This window comes from Pleurodeles waltl, chromosome 5 (assembly GCF_031143425.1).
Source record: "Pleurodeles waltl isolate 20211129_DDA chromosome 5, aPleWal1.hap1.20221129, whole genome shotgun sequence".
In the NCBI taxonomy this organism is placed as follows: domain Eukaryota; kingdom Metazoa; phylum Chordata; class Amphibia; order Caudata; family Salamandridae; genus Pleurodeles; species Pleurodeles waltl.
Window position 1 is genome coordinate 1,061,000,031 of NC_090444.1, and position 18,117 is coordinate 1,061,018,147.

An 18,117-nucleotide genomic window follows, 5' to 3' on the forward strand; every position below is an offset into this window, starting at 1 on the left:
CAAAGGGTACATTGCTTAACCTGTCCTTCATGTGGTGTGCCTGTCAAGTTGTGGGTGTTTTACGGACATGTGGGGTATGTGTTTGTGCTGTGCACTGATTATGATGTACTACAGCATGGTGCATATGTATTGTTACCTACACATCTGTGTTACCCTGGCCATGTGTTTTTGGAGTGGTGTATGTTGTGTGTTTTACAGAGTTGGTTTTTTGTGTATATTGCTAGGTTTGTTGACTTAGCCACAAGTAGGCCATTTCCATATTGGCCATCCTGGAAGTGTTCGTTGATCCTGCTGTGCCTGAATATGTAGGTGTCATGGACACTACCAGGATACTTGGCTAAAATGTTTGTGAATAGTCCACAGTGGTCCACTATGGCCTGCACATTTATGGAATGCGTATGTTTCCGGTTCCTGTGTAAATGTTCTGTTGCTGCAGGTGGGACAAGTCGGACATGGCTGCTGTCCATTGCACCCAGCACCTGCCGAAAGCCAGCAAATTGGTTTATCTCCTGCTGCATTTGCTGGGTGTTGGGGAAGCAGATGTGGCGGGGTGTCAGGGAGGTGATTGCATTTAATACCTTCAGCAGGAAGTCCGAGAAAGACGGCTGTGACACCAGCAACCAGTACACCCATTGTCTGGAATGAGCCACTTGCCAGCATATGCAGAACAGCTAGAAGCTTTGTGACAGGTGGCATGTTATGTGGTGTCTGCAGCCTGGCTGTGATCTGTGGCTCAATGTGGTGCAGCAGGCATAGCATGGCTTGCCGGTTGAGATGGTTAGTCCTAATGAGGTCTTGTTCCCTGTGGCCAAGGAGGGTTGTCCTGTTCCAGAATATCCTCTCCTGCCTTCTGCGTTGCCTTTGTGGGTGCCGTAGTGGTGGTTGTGGTTGCTGCAGTAGTGGTGGCGGTTGCTGTTGTTGTCCTCTGCATTGTGTCCCAAGCTGGAGCAGTAACACTTCCATCTCGTCCTGTGGGTTGCCAATGTTGCTTCTGTGAGTTTTCCTTAGGTAGTGGTGTGTGGGCCTCATTTTAATGCCTGGTCTGATCCATGCGTTAAAATTTGACGCAAATCAGGGTTATCGTCACTTTTTGGGTCTGCCTCCCACCCGTGCATCTTTTTTTTGCACAAGTGGATAAATATGGCGCTAGGGCCCTAGAGTAATTTTTTAGACAAGAACACCTACCTTGCATCTCATTGACGCAAGGTTGTTTCATGCATTCAAAATATGACGTTATCGCATATATTATGACGCTAGACAGGTATAGCGGCAAAATATAGATATGGAGTAAAGTTTGCGCTGAATTAGCGCCAAGTAAAATGACGCTAATTCAGCGCAAACAGAGTATAAATATGCCCCTTTGTGCCCTTACCTGTGTGCTTGGTCATGTACAGTAGGAGTGAGGAAACTCATCTTGAAGCTTAGCTGCTGTCTAGGCTTCACATACTATGCCAATCTTACTTGGGCACAGAAAGACTGCTAAAGCCAGGTGATAGGACTCTACTTGAAATATTTGAGTTTCCCTGTCTGTGCATTTAAGTGTCAGTGTACAGATATGAAAGTCTGCAACATAACCACAGATAAATGGCATCTACCAAAGTAACTGTCTCTGTCCTATCCCACTAGTGTGCGTCTGTAATCTTAGTGTGCCAAGGCCCGCAAGAGTATGGTCTGCACTATTTCTTTAACAGTTTTCTTTGAATTGTTTCTGGATAATAGATACGTCACAATAGCATTATGAACATGGCTGGGACCTTACATTCTTTATTTTAAATTAGTGCTGTTTGAGTTGATGTTTCAAACGTATTCCTAACATTTCCGTCTGAAGGGAAGTATTGAACGTGGTCCACACTTCTAAAGAGTGCACTGAGTATATTTAAAAGAATCCTTTGCTCTGCCACTGCAGGGTCTACCTGACCATGTTGTTCTGGATGTCAACATGGGGTATATACATACCTATTTAACTACTTTCTCGCTTTCGACCTGGCAGGATAATTTCCAGTAGGTCTAAAAAGATGTAATTCTTGTAATCATGCATGCTTCTCTGTCAATGTGCAGAGGCCCAACACTTCTACCTTCTACTTCAATCTTTACTTTTTCTCTTCTAGTCACCTGTTAGAAGGACATTTCGATCTTTGGAGAGCTGTCAGAAGTAGTAGAGGCTTCCTAGAAGTAATCCAAGATCTTCTTTATGTGATGAAAAAAAAGAGTAAACCACACATGATAATTATGATTAATGTAATTGTTGTTTGCCATTAAGGGGCCACCATTCATGGACTGGTTTCAGTGCTATTGTTGGGGACTGCCAGTTAACCCATTAGTGTACCTGTGACATGCACCAGAGATTATTTATTTGTCCAATTAGAAAATGGCACCCTTAAACAAGTGGTACTCAATACGCATACTACATCATACTGGATACCACAAGGTCACCATGTTATAGACAAAAAGAGATAAAGTAGAGTTGTATGGACCTAAAACAAAAATTCACCAGGCAAACAATTTTATCAGTATAACATACTAACATTGGGTCCCTGTCAATCTGCAGTAGGCACTTTTTAAATGTAAAACAATTCTTAAAAATAATGTTAATAATATATATTTCAAATATTTAAGTAGTGAGATAACAAACACATTTAATGGTTAGAATGGGAAGTTATGCCGATTCAGACAAGATAAGTACTAATTCCTACCCCCACAATGTTTAAATGACTAACATGTGAGCGAGTAGTATGACCTCTTTGAAAGGTGGAGCATATAAGCAACACATAGGATCAACAAGGGAGATGAGTAAAGTGATCCATCGACTGCTAACTCTGAAAATACTTTCAATATCTGAGGAAATGAGAGGCAAAGGAGAATACGTGAAAACGGCAGAGGTATTAAAACTTGATTTAATAGGCTTTGCTGAACCAAATCATGCAATGTGTTTCTACTAACAGTATAGTTATTGGTTCTCTTGATAGCGTAACTTGTTGCAAATAATATTTATCTCAGCTTTCAGTAGATTTGTAATATGAAATAATTCATTGCTAGCACTTCTAAAAGGCATATTTCATTGCACAGACATAATTGCCATAATTCTGGTTCGTGAAGGTATTTAAAGTAAACATTCTTAACTATTCTCTAAAACGGCTAAGGATTAGTTTAAGATCCTCACATATAGAGATAATCATTTATCAGTTCTGCTAAGGTGTCAACAGGTTTATACTTCATTGCCTGCAATTTTGAACTCGTACCTTTGTCTTTCTAGAAAGTGAACAGAACATTGTGATTGGGGAACCTGGAGAGAAGCACAACACCCCTACTCTTGTTGAACAGTTTGAAACAAAGAGGCGCCAAGTGTTTGCTGCCTGGCAGGAACTTCAAGAGGTGGAACAACATGTCAAAGAGCACATGGCTCATGTCACAGATGCACACACCGTGGAAAGATACATTCAAGATGCAAAGGCATGACTTCTTTCATTACTACTCTTTATGATTTGTGTTTATTATTTTTTGTTATAGTAGAGTGAGGCACCAGCATAATGGCTGTGGCAAAAGACTAGAGTGCAGTGGCCAAAGATTGCAGGACCACAGATGCTAATAAATATCCTGGTGTCATCAGCCGTCTTGTGATTATTCCACAGGGTTATTGCTTACTGGTATGTAGTACGGTTGGCAAATGTGCTTCAATTAACCATATTGGATTGCATGACCATTGGATTGCATTACTGCATTAAGTGACATAAACATAAACTTAGGCCCAAGGCCATGTCCAGTGTGGTTGGGCGGAAGGATGAATCAGTGTGCGGTATGAGCTTCCCAAATGCTGCTGGATGTAGCCAAAATTGCGTCCAGTGGTCTCTGACACCTGGCAGGACTTGGTAGAGGAATTGCTCAGTGCCGTGCAACTAAAGAACACTGGGTTTTGCCCACAACTAGGCCCTGGGACATAGTGGTGAGGAATACGGCAGATACTTGTTGCGTGGTGTAGCCAAAGACCCAGAACCAGCTAAGTATGAGTAGATAACTCGGGCCTTATTGGGACTGGGTAAAGAACCAGTTCATATTGCTACGTTTTTACTAATGTTCCTTCATTGATGAAGACCGCAGCACCCCTGTGAAACATTTCATGAGTACCTCTTCCGAACTGCATGTATATTTTACAGAGGTTCACTAATTTATGTGAACAACTGTAAAATGCACAATGTGGCACAATATCTACAAATATTTTGTGGGGACGGAATTCCTGATTCACCCTAGGAGAAACTTGTCTTATCTCGCTATTCAGGTGCAATAAGAACACCTATTTACAGCCCACCAGTTTTAATTTCACCAGTCACTGCTTGTTAATTTTATTTAAAATTAACATTAGCAGCACTTATGTATACCAGCTTGTACACAGACTGACATTTTCAACCTTTGACAAAATAAAAATAAAACCATGAGAACAAATTAAAGATTTCAGTTAACACTTAATAATATAATTTTATTTTGTGCATCCACAGACGGAAACCACGGAGCTTGAAACATCCAATATCTTTCTTGACAGAGCATGCAAGGTAAGCGTAGTCTGCATTTCACTGGTACTCGTTTCTGCATGCTTCTTTGTTAAAGTGAACTGCTCCTGTTCTAAGCAGGGAGTTCAAAATCTAACAATTAAAATAACAACAGCAACAACAACAAAGCACAACAACGGCAACAACAATAATAAAAATCAGAAGAAGAAAAATAAAACATCAACAGTAATAATAATAATAATAATAATAATAATAATAATAATAATAATAATAAAATAATATATGATGATAATGATGCAAATAACAGTCAAACTAGAACAAAAAATGTTTCCGAAATATATGCATACTTACATAGCAACATACATCATAATGTTTTCCTTTAATGATAGTGAGTTATTTGTAATGCATACACTTTCTAACCTTCTGTCTCTACTTACATCTGTCTGCACATACAAGTTAAAAAAACGGTGCCTCTAACCACTTTCGTCTTTATCTAGACGTTTATGTAGCAAAAAAGGAAGGAAGGCGCAGCCAAAAAAACAAGACTGCATAGAGTTCAAAGATAGCAAGTCAGAAAATATAAAGAACAACCCCTGTATTTTTGCAGAAGGGCTGAGAGAGTTGTGGTTTACATTCTTAGCCCCACCTGACCCGTGCGTGACATCTCACAGATGCTCTGGTGTTCTAACTGCAAAGAGGAAACTGGGCTTCTGTCAGCTGCTCTGTTCCACCTTTCTCTTGCAAAAGAATGCGGTCATTTCTAGAGTACATTCTCCAGCAGGCAGAGTCCATCAGCACCTGTGACATTTTCTCGACTTTTTGTATTGTAAATAAAGGACTAGTTTCTTCGGTTTGGTCCACATCAGGTAGGCTGTGGGTCGTATAGTCTTTTCAGCAGGCTCTATACTTATCCTCAGCATAGGTTTGAAGTATATGGGCCTTGGGCAAGGAGTGCATATCTGCACTAGAGGCATGATACCTCCAGGTCTTCCTATCAACGCATAACTGCTAGTTTGTTTCATTCTGGCCTTAGTTTCTTCCCATCCTTGGAGTGAAGGGGTCAGCACTTGAAGACACAGTCTTAATATGTCAACCTTCTCTCAACTGGTGTTGCAGGCTTCAGCTTTCTGTCAGTATGAGTTCTGACTCTAGACTGCATGTACATAAATTAAATTGGGACACTGGTAGAAAACCAGGACGAAATTAAAAGAGGTAACACCTTTAAAAACCATAATCCCAGCCAACAAGAGTAGAAAACAATCTTTAGGCACTAATGCAGACTTTCTACACTAAAAGGAAGAGAAGCAACACATTAATATATCAATCAATCAATGAAATCTGTTTTATTTGGATCAGAATTTGAGCCATAAAACACGATAAAAACAGACACAAATATTGTTAATTACTATTAAATACAGATTATAAAATAGATACAATACAAATTATAAAATGAATACATTAAAGGTTAGAATTAAAGGCAGGTTCTGGTTACTGGTAACACGAAATAGCCACACACCCATAAACAAAATCAGTATCATCGAACATTGATTACAGTTCTAAAACTAGTTAGTTTTTTAAAGAACATGATCTTTCTTACTTGGCATACAGATAAAATGGGGTGTGGATGCAGATACTGAAGCGCAGGCTTATATTGTGTAAAGTTCAGGGGATTAAAACTATTTTGCTTGGGATACATAAAAGCCACAGACAATTAGCGGGTGTACAGTGCTTTGTTTGGAGTAGTTATTGCAAGGGCAAAATGCAAAAAATCCTTCAGATGTACTTCATGGGAAAATGCGCCAAACGGTGTACTGTGTTTGAGCTAAATGTTGGTAGGAAAGATCTGTGCTGATAGTTACTGGGCAAAGTAATCTATCTGTAGAGATATGTCTCTTAATGGTCACCTAAGATTGCTCTGTTCTCACCTTAGTTCTCGCTCTGTGGTTAAAGATTAATAAATGTGATACTGGTAAACAGTCTGGTAAACGATCTTCTATATGTGGCATACCTAACTCCTGATGGTAAATAGAAGAGGAACAACTTGCTGGAACAGCTAAAATACTTTTGAGACATTGATTCTCTACCGTGTAAGACACTCAAATTGTCATGACCCCCAAATACCTGTTCAATAGCAAACTACTGATAAGCATTTAGCTGAAAATTTGAAAAAAGGTCCAGCATCTCTTTTACAGGTTTACACCACAACCTTGTAGTGAAACACTTCATATCCAAAATTGATTCCTCAAAATATAAACTCCTAGTGCTCCTCAGATGGCACAGGTTATTCAGTCAATCAAAATATAAACCTAAATAAGAAAAGGTATCAGTTGTAGCTATCTTTCGGCAGTTTAAAAAATAGGAGCTTACTTTCTTCTTAGCTGGACCTAAAATCATAGTATAGGTTTTACCGTAGTTGATACTTAAAACTCAGTGATCCATAAGGTCACAAAGGTATCCAAGAGGCGCTGCAAGCCATTTCCTGTTCATGCCATCAAGACTATGGCCCTCATTATGAGACTGACAGTCCTGGAACCGCCAGACTCATGGTAGCGAGCAGACCGCCGCGGGCGTGGCAGTCCACCCGCCATATTATGAACATGGCGGAGTCGCCATGTTCGAAACGCCACCACTGCCAGGCTGCCACCAGCCAGCAGCCTGGCGGTCTCGATGTTTGTAATCCTCCAGGGTGGCGCTGCATGCAGCGTCACCCCGGGGATTATGAGTGCTGGGGCCAGTGAATTACTTTCAATCAGGTGTTGCCGCAGATCTGCAAAACAAGGACTGAACCTTTGCTCCTTTACAATCCCCCCCAGATACCTTCTTGTAGACCCTGGGGCTGACCCTTAGCAAGCTCCCTGGGGTCAGTGAGTTACTATCAATCAGGTGTTGGCGCAGATCTGCACAACAAAGACTGAACATTTGCTCCTGCACAATCAAATTGTACAGCCCCTGATAATCCTTTATATACATTGCCCTTCACCCAACTATCTAGTGTCTTGCAAAAGGAATCTACTCAATCCACACCAGGTCCGTTGGGCAAATTTCTTACTGTCCCTGAACTTCTACCTATACTTCTCCAGATTGAGACCATACTTCCTGACAAGAACGTCCTTAATGGGGAGATACCTCATCCTGTCTCCCTTCTCTAGGGACAGCAGGGTGTCCCACCCCTCACCAGGAAGATGCCACCACATAGTATCCCCCCCCAATCCTCCTTAGGGATCTTGTGCATCTGTACAGCAGTCCCATAAGCCTCAAACCACTTGTCAATCTTGTCTTTCACAACAAAGTCAGGCACCAGGCCTTCTGAAATATTGACCCTCTTTTCTCCAGAGGGCACTATTACTATGCTCCCAGCATTACTGCTGGACTCCACCTGCTTAGCACTGATATCCAGCTCCTTCAGTCGTAGCTCAAGGTCAATTCTTGTTTCTTTCATTGCTAGTTTCCTCTCCTCTGAGGCCCTATCTGCTTCTGCCTTCTTTGCCTCCATGGTCATTTCTTTTCTTCTATCCTGAGTTTGGCCATCTACAGCCTGAACTCCCTGTCCTCCTTTTTCTCGCCACCTCATCCGAGGACAGGCTGCAGGAAGAGAGACTGCTTTATGCCCTTTATGCCCCACCTCAGGGATCAAGTCATCTACATCAACTGTAGGATGGATCTCAAAGAGGGCCACTCCTTGTTCTTTCATCACTTCATCATCCCCCTTGTGGCTTTCACTACTAAGTGGGGAGCTTCCACCCAGGCAATCAGCATCTTTTGTAGCTCCACCTTCCTGGTGGTGCTTTTTGCAGGAAGTCCCCTTTCCTTGCAGAACTCCTTGAGCTGGGCCACAGAATAGGCACCCATGTTGGCAAGCAAAATCCATCTTTACAGCTGTGGTCTCAGACACAAAAGTCAGTGGAAAATTTTGAAAAAACAAAAAGAAGCCAATCAAGGAGAATGTAAACTCAAATTGGTCTTAGATGTGGGCTGGTAGTGTGCACTGAATCCCTGTATGGCACTACACAATCACAAGTCCTATCCCCACCTTCAATCACCAATGTGAGAAATCGGGTTACTGGTTGACTGGAGTGTTAGCCTCAGTTAAGCAGCAGCCACAATCCCTGCTAGGGTAAGGCACAAGCAAAACCCAAATTAACCTCTGCTCAACCTCCTGGTAGCTTGACACAGAGCTGTCAGGTTTAATGTAGAGGCAATGTGTAACATAGTGGTGCAACACTTCAAACAATAAAAGAGTGAAAGCACCACACAATAAGATCCCACACCAGGTTAGACAAATAGAGCAAAGTTTTATAAATAAAAACAACAAAAATCCAATCATTGGAACTGGAGTTATTAATTTTTAAAGAATAAATTGTAAAATAGCAATTAAAGCATAAAACGCCACTCATGGCTATCTAGTTGTGCTGTTCCGGGCCAAAGTCAAAAGTTCAAGCAGACTGCGATGGAGCGTGGGCTGGACAAAGTGCCACATAAGTCCTGCTGAAGTTTTACCTTCTTAAGATTTGTGCCAAGAGCTCCATTTGCATTAGGGAGGGTTGGGGGGAGCAAGGAGAGTGTCACGGGTGGTGGTCGGTGTGGTGTGAAGACCAGGATGGAAGGGCTGGTGCTTTGCTTTAGCGCTTTTCTGCAGGTGATTAATGCTTGCTGTGTGAAGGCGGTGACCTACACTGAATTTCAGTACAAACTGGGACGTTTGCAATCGCAAAGAGTCCAAAAGCTTGATTTAAAGAGCCCATGAGCTACACCAAGGGTCCATGGCCTGAGAGTCACCACTTGGGGGTTAGGAACTAGCTGCAGCTGGATCCAAGAGCTGGTTGTAGAGCCTTTTATGTCCCTGAGGCTCAGACCAGGAGGCCACAAGACTAGGCCTTTGAGGCACTCTGGGGTCCTCGGTTCAAGATGAAGTTGCAGATCCAGTTATCCTTCCCCGGGCAAGAGGGCAGTAGGTCAGCACAACAGGGCAGCAGTTCCTTTAGAGTAGCAGTCCCTCAGTGTGGCAGTCCTTGTTGCAGCAAAGCAGTCCTGCTTCCTGGCAGAGTATCCACATGAAGGTAGCAATCCTTGGCATCCCATTCCTGGTCACAGGCAGAAATCTTGCAGAGCTTCTCCTCACACTGCCCAACTGTCTGCTTTACTCAAGCTTCCCTTCTTGTTTTCCATTTCCAGACACCAAAAGTATAGAGTATGAATCTTTGAAGTTTATGTTGGGGGTCAGCTTCCTTTTGAATTGCCCACTCCTCTGCCGTCCAGAAAGCAGCCTGTCACAGCAGGAATGACTGCACAGCTGATAACCCCACAACACAGGCCATGGCAGTGACTAGGTGTTCACACCTGAATGTCAATCATAATTATATGCATATCAAAAGGTTAGCCCAGAACCTCAGCCCTACTCTTCATGATTGTCTCATCAGCCCCATCTACCTTACTAGGGTGTGCCCAGGCCCCTTTCTTGTGACTTCTCTATGAGTCGAAGCTCACACTTTCAAGGGCACTGTTGGAGCCTGGCTCTCCCTTTCTCCATTGTGTCCCACCCAACTTACAGGAATACAGCAATACACAAATATGCCTGGGGGGATTCCTCTACCTCCTCATGTCTCACCATGCAGCAGAGGGTCTTCCAAAATAGAACCCAGCATCACCCTTGTATTGCACTATTCAAAGGCACACACACACACACCCATCACATGTGTACAGCATACCTGCACCGCATTGCATCAGTCATGTTATGTACCACTCACAGGCACACATACACCCACCACATGCATATAACATACACATTCTGTACAATACTGCATTAGCCCTGTATTGTACCATTCACAGGCACACATACACTCAGCACATGTACACCACACATGCACTGTGCAGCACTACACACCAAACCGATGTAGGTCAAGGGTAAGTTAAGTGCATAGCAGTGGAACTTCAAATGAGTGAGCCTGCAGGGCTCACTCCAGTGACACAGTTTGAAAGGACCTGCTCACTCCTACAAATCACTGCACAGTATGCTGCCACCATGATGTCTGTGCTGTTTAACTCTTTGGTGAAGGCAGTAGCCTTTCTTCACTTTGAGGGTAGAGTTTTGGGTGCCCCTCTCCATCCAAAAAGACCACAATCCATGAGACAGGTCTATGTAATGGTACACAGTCATGATCTGTGTTTACCTAAAAAACAGCATTAGGGATCAGCCATCAGAACAGTTGGGGCACTCGGAGCACGAGTTAATGTCCATTACCATGTGTAGGACTTTTCTATTGCAGCTAGCTTTGATCCAGTACCCACAACATTCAAGCTTAATATCCCAACATTGTCCTTCCTGCAGACTTCTTTTTGGGTGCTAGAGGCAACTAAGGGCATGATTTATATATTGGCGGTAAGCCTACTCTGTTGCAAAACAGACAGAGTATGCTTATCGTCAATATAATGGTCCGGCCACTGAATTTATATGTGGGTGGTCCATAGTTTGGCAATGGCGAAGGCTACTGGACCATTATAGGTATGGAGTGGCTTAAACACTGGATCAAAGACAGGGAGGTCGCTCTCTTTGTCGATCTGGATCAGCTTACCTCTCAATGCCCTTTCTGATATCATTAGTTATGTTATAGAAATATCCTAAAAGGAACAACTGAACTTTCGCTTAATTATAGTGCCTGGGGAGCAATTTCAGATCAAATTCTTTCTGGTTAGTAAGAAGAGCTAAAATCCGCCACAATGCAGTCACCTTTTGAGGTTTTTGGACTGCTACCAATCCATGGAATGCCTCGTACCATGTTCCAAGTTCCTATCCAACCCAACACCCAGCCAGTGTCTAACCCTGTTACACAGTTTTCTCAAACCCTTCACACTATCACTGCGTAGCCGAGGAACATCCTTCGGTACTAAGACATAAGATATTGCAGCAAACAGTAATCGAAGATGATTGGATTGCACTGCACTGTCCTGTTCCTCTGATATTTTCTGCTTCATTGAAGCTGTGCAGTTACTAACAACCACCTATAGAGAGTCCAGTCCATTGTAAATAGCTTTGAAATTTTCTGTTATCAAATTTTCCAATAATCGGAGACTACTGGCCATAACCTCCTTCATCAGCCTTCTAAAAAGTTCTCTCTCCGGTACCCTGCATATTACATCTGTAAACGTCACTGAGGACTGTCTGCATACCTGAAATAGTTATGCTCTTTTGTCGGATGGAACGCAGTGCCAATTAGATTTTTGTGGCAGGGGACTGTGCACTCTGGTCAGGCAGTGAAACTACTTCAATAGTCAGGGAAACATTCAGGAGTTGAATACATATTTTGGAACCCCAGGGGAAAACTCTGACCCTGGGCGAAGAGCACCACTTCCATTCGGAATAACTACTGGAAAGCCATGGTGAACCAACTTATGGAACTTGTAATCCGTACCAACGATCTATAGGTCAAGGGAAGGGTTGGTATTAATTTATCTACAAAACCACCGTCCACTCGTATAGGAGAGAATTGTAGTGAGCCAGCTCCGGTCTTGGGATGTGAACCTCTTGTGGATCATAACTCATCCCACTCCCTGGATGCCAATGATTTACTAAATAGTAATCGGGAAGCGTGGTCTGGAGACATTACTGGGGTCAATTGTATGGAAGAGGGATTGAGCCCCGCCCACAGCCATGATATAATTAAGCCCGAGCTTCTAATTTTAACATGGAATGTAGCTGGTCTTGGAAAGAAGCTAGGGGACTCGGAGTGGGCCACCTTCATTAATGATTCCCACCTTTGCCTGTTCCAGGAAACCTGGGATGTTGGCCAAATTCACATTGATGGGTTTTCCTCCTATAATATTCCTGCCCAGTTATCAGAGAAGGGCCGAGGTCGTGCTAAAGGGGGTCTGCTAATGCTCATTAATAAGAATTTGCAATGTGAGCATCATTTATTAAAAACAGATTCAGTGGATCTAATGGGAGTAAAATTTACCTTTCATGGGGAATTTAAAATCATTGTTATCAATGTGTACGCTACATCTGTTCCAAGGGGTACTGAGTCCCAAATTTTGATACAGCTGTCAGAACTTCTTGACTCCTTATGCCCCCCATTCTATCTAATAATAGCAGGTGATCTAAATTGTACCTTTGAACCCTCCATTTTGGTTACTGGATTTACAGATGAGGAAGATGAAATGTGGGGAATCCCGCAGCTAATACATAATCATCCATGTACCCATTCTCGCGTAGCCCTCCAGTTGGCTTCGCTATGCTTGAGGTATGGGACTGCGGGCTTGCAACGGACATACACCATCTGATTTAAATATGGCACCTACCTTCAAACGTGGGATGTCTTCAAGTGTAATTGACTATATTCTACTTGGCGTTAGATTGTGGCCACTATTGAAGGATATGAAGGTGGAATCTCGATGTGAAAGTGATCATAATCCCTTGTTACTATCCATGGATGGGGATGTCTTTAGGAGAACTCTGAACCTACAGCGCACAGTGGTTCCCTCCCCATTGCTGAACAACAATCACACTAGGGTTTTTTGGCCAAAGGTTCTGTCTAGCTCCTATGTGATTTGTGGGATTTACAAATTGTTTACGGATAAGCTGGCAATTTATGAGGACTGCGAAGTTGATAACATCCCATTCTGGATATTCATCAAGAAATGTTGAAGGGACTGCAGAGGTTCTTTTATAAAAAATCTTGTGTCAAATTAGGTGGTGATTTTACCAATGGCGATAAAGGGTGGTTTGACGAGGGCTGTAGTAGGGCCAAATCGGAACTAAAAGCTGCCATTAAGACAGGTTGCCTAGTAGAGATTTAACCAGCTAGACAATCATATAAGAAGGCTCAAATGGTAGCTAAAAAGTCATGGGAAGATGCATTATGGCAAGGCTTGATCCTTGCTACGGATAACAAAAATTATGCTATGTTTTGGGACTTATTGTCCAGAGGGCAAGGAGGAAGCAGGAGGTCTATCAGGAATCACATTCAACCTGAGACTTGGTAGATCACTCTACTCTACTTTATGCTACCCCCTACAACTCCTTGGCTGGTCATTTTCCAGCCCATTAACCCCATGGTTGGCTAGCCGGGGAGATTGGTACGAGCCACTTGTTTTCTCTATAGAGGAAACTAAAGCTGCAATAAATTCCTTAAAATCAGGGAAAGCACCAGGGCCTGATAAGATACCAGGCGATCTTTATAAATCAGAAATTTCTATCTGGTCTTGGTACATTAACTTGATTTCAAATAGAATTGCCGCTGGTGGTGCAATTCCTAGCACCTGGAAGGGAGCAGAAATAATTCCCATTTTTAAAAAGGGCAACGCAAATTCCCCTGCCAATTATAGACCCATCAGCTTGATTGATAATTTGCAGAAAATGTTTGCCAAACAATTACTAGAGAGGTTAACTATTTGGGTTCAAGACCACCAGGCCTTCTCTACGCTACAAGCGAGCTTTCGATCTAAAACCAGCACGATTGACCAGGCCTTTAGATTGACACTTCTGTATTGGAAATACGTGGCTCTTGCTAATCAACCTTTATATGTTGTTTCGTGAACCTGAGAGCTGCCTTCGATCTGGTCTCTAGAAAAAAGTTGTGGGAAGCACTATTTCAGATGGGTGTTCCCATTAATTTAGTTCTTCTTCTACAGCGGCTACACGCTAATACGTATGCGCAAGTGAGGTGGGGTGCTCAGGAAGAACTGACGGACAAAATCCCTATATGGAGGGGAGTCTGTCAGGGTTGTGTCTTGGCCCCCATACTATTCACCTTATTTATTAACAAAGTGGTTCAAATTCCATCCTCCTGCTCCAATGACGCTCCCACCCTGAACGAGCAGAAGATCCCAATATTATTGCTTGCTGATGACTCGCTTCTTTTTTCTAAGACCCCCCATGGGTCTCCAAATCCTTGTGGACAGATTCAAGTCTTTTTGTGAGGACCATGGTTTGGAATTGAATGCCAATAAAACAAAATTGATGGTGTTTACTTCCGGCTCCGGTCGGAAATGCTCCACCAATTTGGATGGGGCCTCATTAAGTAGAGTTAAGACTATAGACTATCTGGGAGTGTGGTTATCAAATAACCTGCACTGGTAGGACCAAATCAATAAAAGCTTGGGGCTTCTTCATCACAGAGCGGCCGCTATCCTGTGCTTTTATAAGAATTCCTTATTAAAAGTTGTATCACCAGCCATTAAAATCTATTTGGCAAAGGAGCAGGGTGCCGCCGCTTATGGTGCTGAAATATGGGGATTCTCCAATAATAAACGATTAACAGTAGGAGAAAATAACTTTGCCAGGGCTTTACTAGCATGCCCCCGTAGTACCCCCTCGATCCCTATGTTTTTGGACCTAGGTTTTAAACTTATAGCCGACCTGATAGCATTAAGACCTTTGCTATACTGAGTAAGGATTTGGACTATCCCTGAGCTTATTGTATATAGAGATTCAGCACTCGATCTACTAAGGAGGCCGAAAGCGGCCACTATTCCATGGGTCAAGTATGTTTCCAATTGGTTCTGTATTCTTGGATTACGGAGGTTCTGGGAAGAGCCACACAAGCTGGAGAGATCTGATAAAACTCTTTTGAAGATAGCATACTGGTCCAAAGTAAAAAACAACCTGGTCCATTGTACATCCTATGGCCGGCTGACCAACTCATTTATCGATCTTAAGTGGTATCCCCAATATGAACCTTATCTTGATCTGATTCCAGACTTATTGGGGAAGGGTCTCTGTGCACGCTTCCGGTTTGGAAGCCTCCCGCTGTTATCCTTTACTAAAAGCTGGGGCACCACTCCATCTATTGATCTTTGTCCAGCTTGTCTTGGCTGTTCTGAAACTATTGAACATTTTATGTTATGTTTTTTGCCCTGTATATACTGTTTCAAGATCAAAATGGTTACGAGCAACGTGTCGAGATTTGGGTTTGAGCCAGTGTTCTTCAGCTATTAGGATCTTAAAGAGTGATACTTCTAAATCTGTAATCCTCTCGGTTAGCAAGTTCCTTGTGACCGCGTGGCGTATACGACAACGCTCAATGAATGAAATCTTTTAACTCTGCTATCAACTACTAATTGAAGGTATGAATATAGGGATGTACCTCTTCTGTTATTTTTCTAACTATTGTATATATATACTAAGTTATTAAGCTAGTTGTTTTATCTTGTTTTTAATTCTGTTATGTATGTATTTTATGCTTTGATGGTCTTTTAGACCAAATAAAGCTTTGATAGTGATATTGAAAAAAAAAAAAAAAAAAACTACTGGACTGTTAACAATAAAGCATATCGAAACAGCTTGTTGCCTGATATTCAGCCTTTCTTCCACATCGCAGATCTCTTTATGTATGGCTCCCATTGGCCTTGTAAGACAAGTCACAGCACTAGTAGCTGAAGGGTTATCATTACCCACATATGTACCTGCAGTTTTTCTCTTTCTCATCTTAGCCTGCTCAGTGCAGAACATTGGAAAACCAAAAGGAATGCACAGCCCAGCCCAGCCACTGTCTGTCTCTAAATAGTAATCGGGAAGCGTGGTCTGGAGACATTACTGGGGTCAATTGTATGGAAGAGGGATTGAGCCCTGCCTACAGCCATGATATAATTAAGCCCAAGCTTCTAATTTTAACATGGAATGTAGCTGGTCTTGGAAAGAAGCTAGGGGACTCGGAGAGGGCCACCTTCATTAATGATTCCCACATTTGCCTGTTCCAGGAAACCTGGGCTGTTGGCCAAATTCACATTGATGGGTTTTCCTCGTATAATATACCCACCCAGTTATCAGAGAAGGGCCGAGGTCGTGCTAAAGGGGGTCTGCTAATGCTCATTAATAAGAATTTGCAATGTGAGCATCATTTGTTAAAAACAGATTCAGTGGATCTAGTGGGAGTACAATTTACCTTTCATGGGGAATTTAAAATCAATGTGTACGCTAGATCTGTTCCAAGGGGTACTGAGTCCCAAATTTTGATACAGCTGTCAGAACTTCTTGACTCCTTATGTCCCCCATTCTATCTAATAATAGCAGGTGATCTAAATTGTACCTTTGAACCCTCCAATTTGGTTACTGGATTTACAGATGAGGAAGATGAAATGTGGGGTGTTGGAAAATGGGTTATTGGTAAAGGCAGGTAGGTACCTACACTTAGCAATAGGCCACTAACCTCCACTTAGGTCCAGTTAGGTCTCAATAAATTAAACCCAGCTCAACCCTTGGTAGCTTGGCAACGAGTGTCAAGGCTTAACTTAGGAGACAGAGTGTAAAGCATTCAAATATCACAAAATAGTAATTAAATAAAACACAGGAAACAGTTTAAAAATCCAAAACCAATTTATAGAAATAGATTATATTTTTATCTTTAAAATGACACCAAAACGAATAAAATCGGATAAGGGGAACCGGAGATATGAATTTTTAAAGATTTTTTTTTTTTTTTGCGCCTAGAAACAAAAAGCGCCAATCGGGTCATCTGGTTGCACCTCAACCGGGGCAAAGTCAAAGTTTCAGGCCGACAGCGATGGAGCCCTGCTCGGCTACAGGTCGCGGGAGGCCTCGGTTAAAAGTTTACCTTCACACTTAGGGGGTCATTCTAACCCTGGCGGTCGGCGACCGCCAGGGCTAAAATGACGGAAGCACCGCCAACAGGCTGGCAGTGCTTCCTTGGCCATTCTGACCGCGGCAGTAAAGCCGCGGTCAGAAAAGGGCAACCAGCGGTTTCCCGCCGGTTTACCCCTGGCCCAGGGAATCCTCCAAGCGCCGCCATGGGGATTCCGACCCCCTTACCGCCATCCTGTTCCTGGCGACAGGATGGCGGTAACGGGTGTCGTGGGGCCCCTGGGGGCCCCTGCAGTGCCCATGCCACTGGCATGGGCACTGCAGGGGCCCCCTAACAGGGCCCCACTAAGATTTTCAGTGTCTGCATAGCAGACACTGAAAATCGCGACGGGTGCCACTGCACCCGTCGCACCCCTTCGACTCCGCCGGCTCCATTCGGAGCCGGCATCCTCGTAGAAGGGGGTTTCCCGCTGGGCCGGCGGGCGGCCTTCTGGCGGTTCCCGCTTGGCGGGCGGAGACCGCCGCCCGCCAATGTAGGAATGACCGCCTTAGTCTTTTTTTCCAACATTTTCTTCAGCGGGACGAACCTGCCAGTCCAATTCGACCTCCTGGAGCCCTTCTCCGGATACGCAATGCGTGAATCCTTGGTGGAGATTTTTACCTTCGGACTTAGTCTTTTTTTCGAGGTGAAAATCCTTCGACCGGGGTAAACCTGGATCTTGATCCGACGTCCATGGAGCCCTCCTCGGATACGCTGGCTGGGAGGTCCCGGTCAACTTTTTAGCTTCGGACTTAGTCTCTTTTTCTGAGATTTTCTTTACTGGGACGAACCAGCAAATCAGGCCGGGTCGCGGTTGAGGCAAGCCGGCTAGAGTTGCCACGGCGGGACGGTCCCTCTATGGAGCTTTTTTTCAAAAGTTGTCCAAACTTCTCCAAACTTCTGGGGCTTCTCCCAGATGTCCTTTTAAGGTTCTTTTGAGGTCCACAGCTCACCCCAAGGTCCAGAAGTTCTGAGATGGTCCTTGGGAGGTGCAGACTACAACTCCCAGAATGCACCTGGCGCAAACTCCTTTTTGGCCACTG

General features: G+C 43.4%; 1 protein-coding gene across 1 annotated transcript in view; it reads left to right on the forward strand.

Moving 5' to 3' along the window:
• The window catches only part of C5H6orf118 (chromosome 5 C6orf118 homolog), a 199,518-nt gene that overhangs the window by 100,966 nt on the left and 80,435 nt on the right, over window positions 1–18,117 (forward strand). The window contains exons 7-8 of the mRNA XM_069235281.1: window positions 3,254–3,450; window positions 4,491–4,544. Coding sequence (XP_069091382.1) covers window positions 3,254–3,450; window positions 4,491–4,544 — 251 coding nt within the window. The remainder of the gene's footprint in view (window positions 1–3,253; window positions 3,451–4,490; window positions 4,545–18,117) is intronic.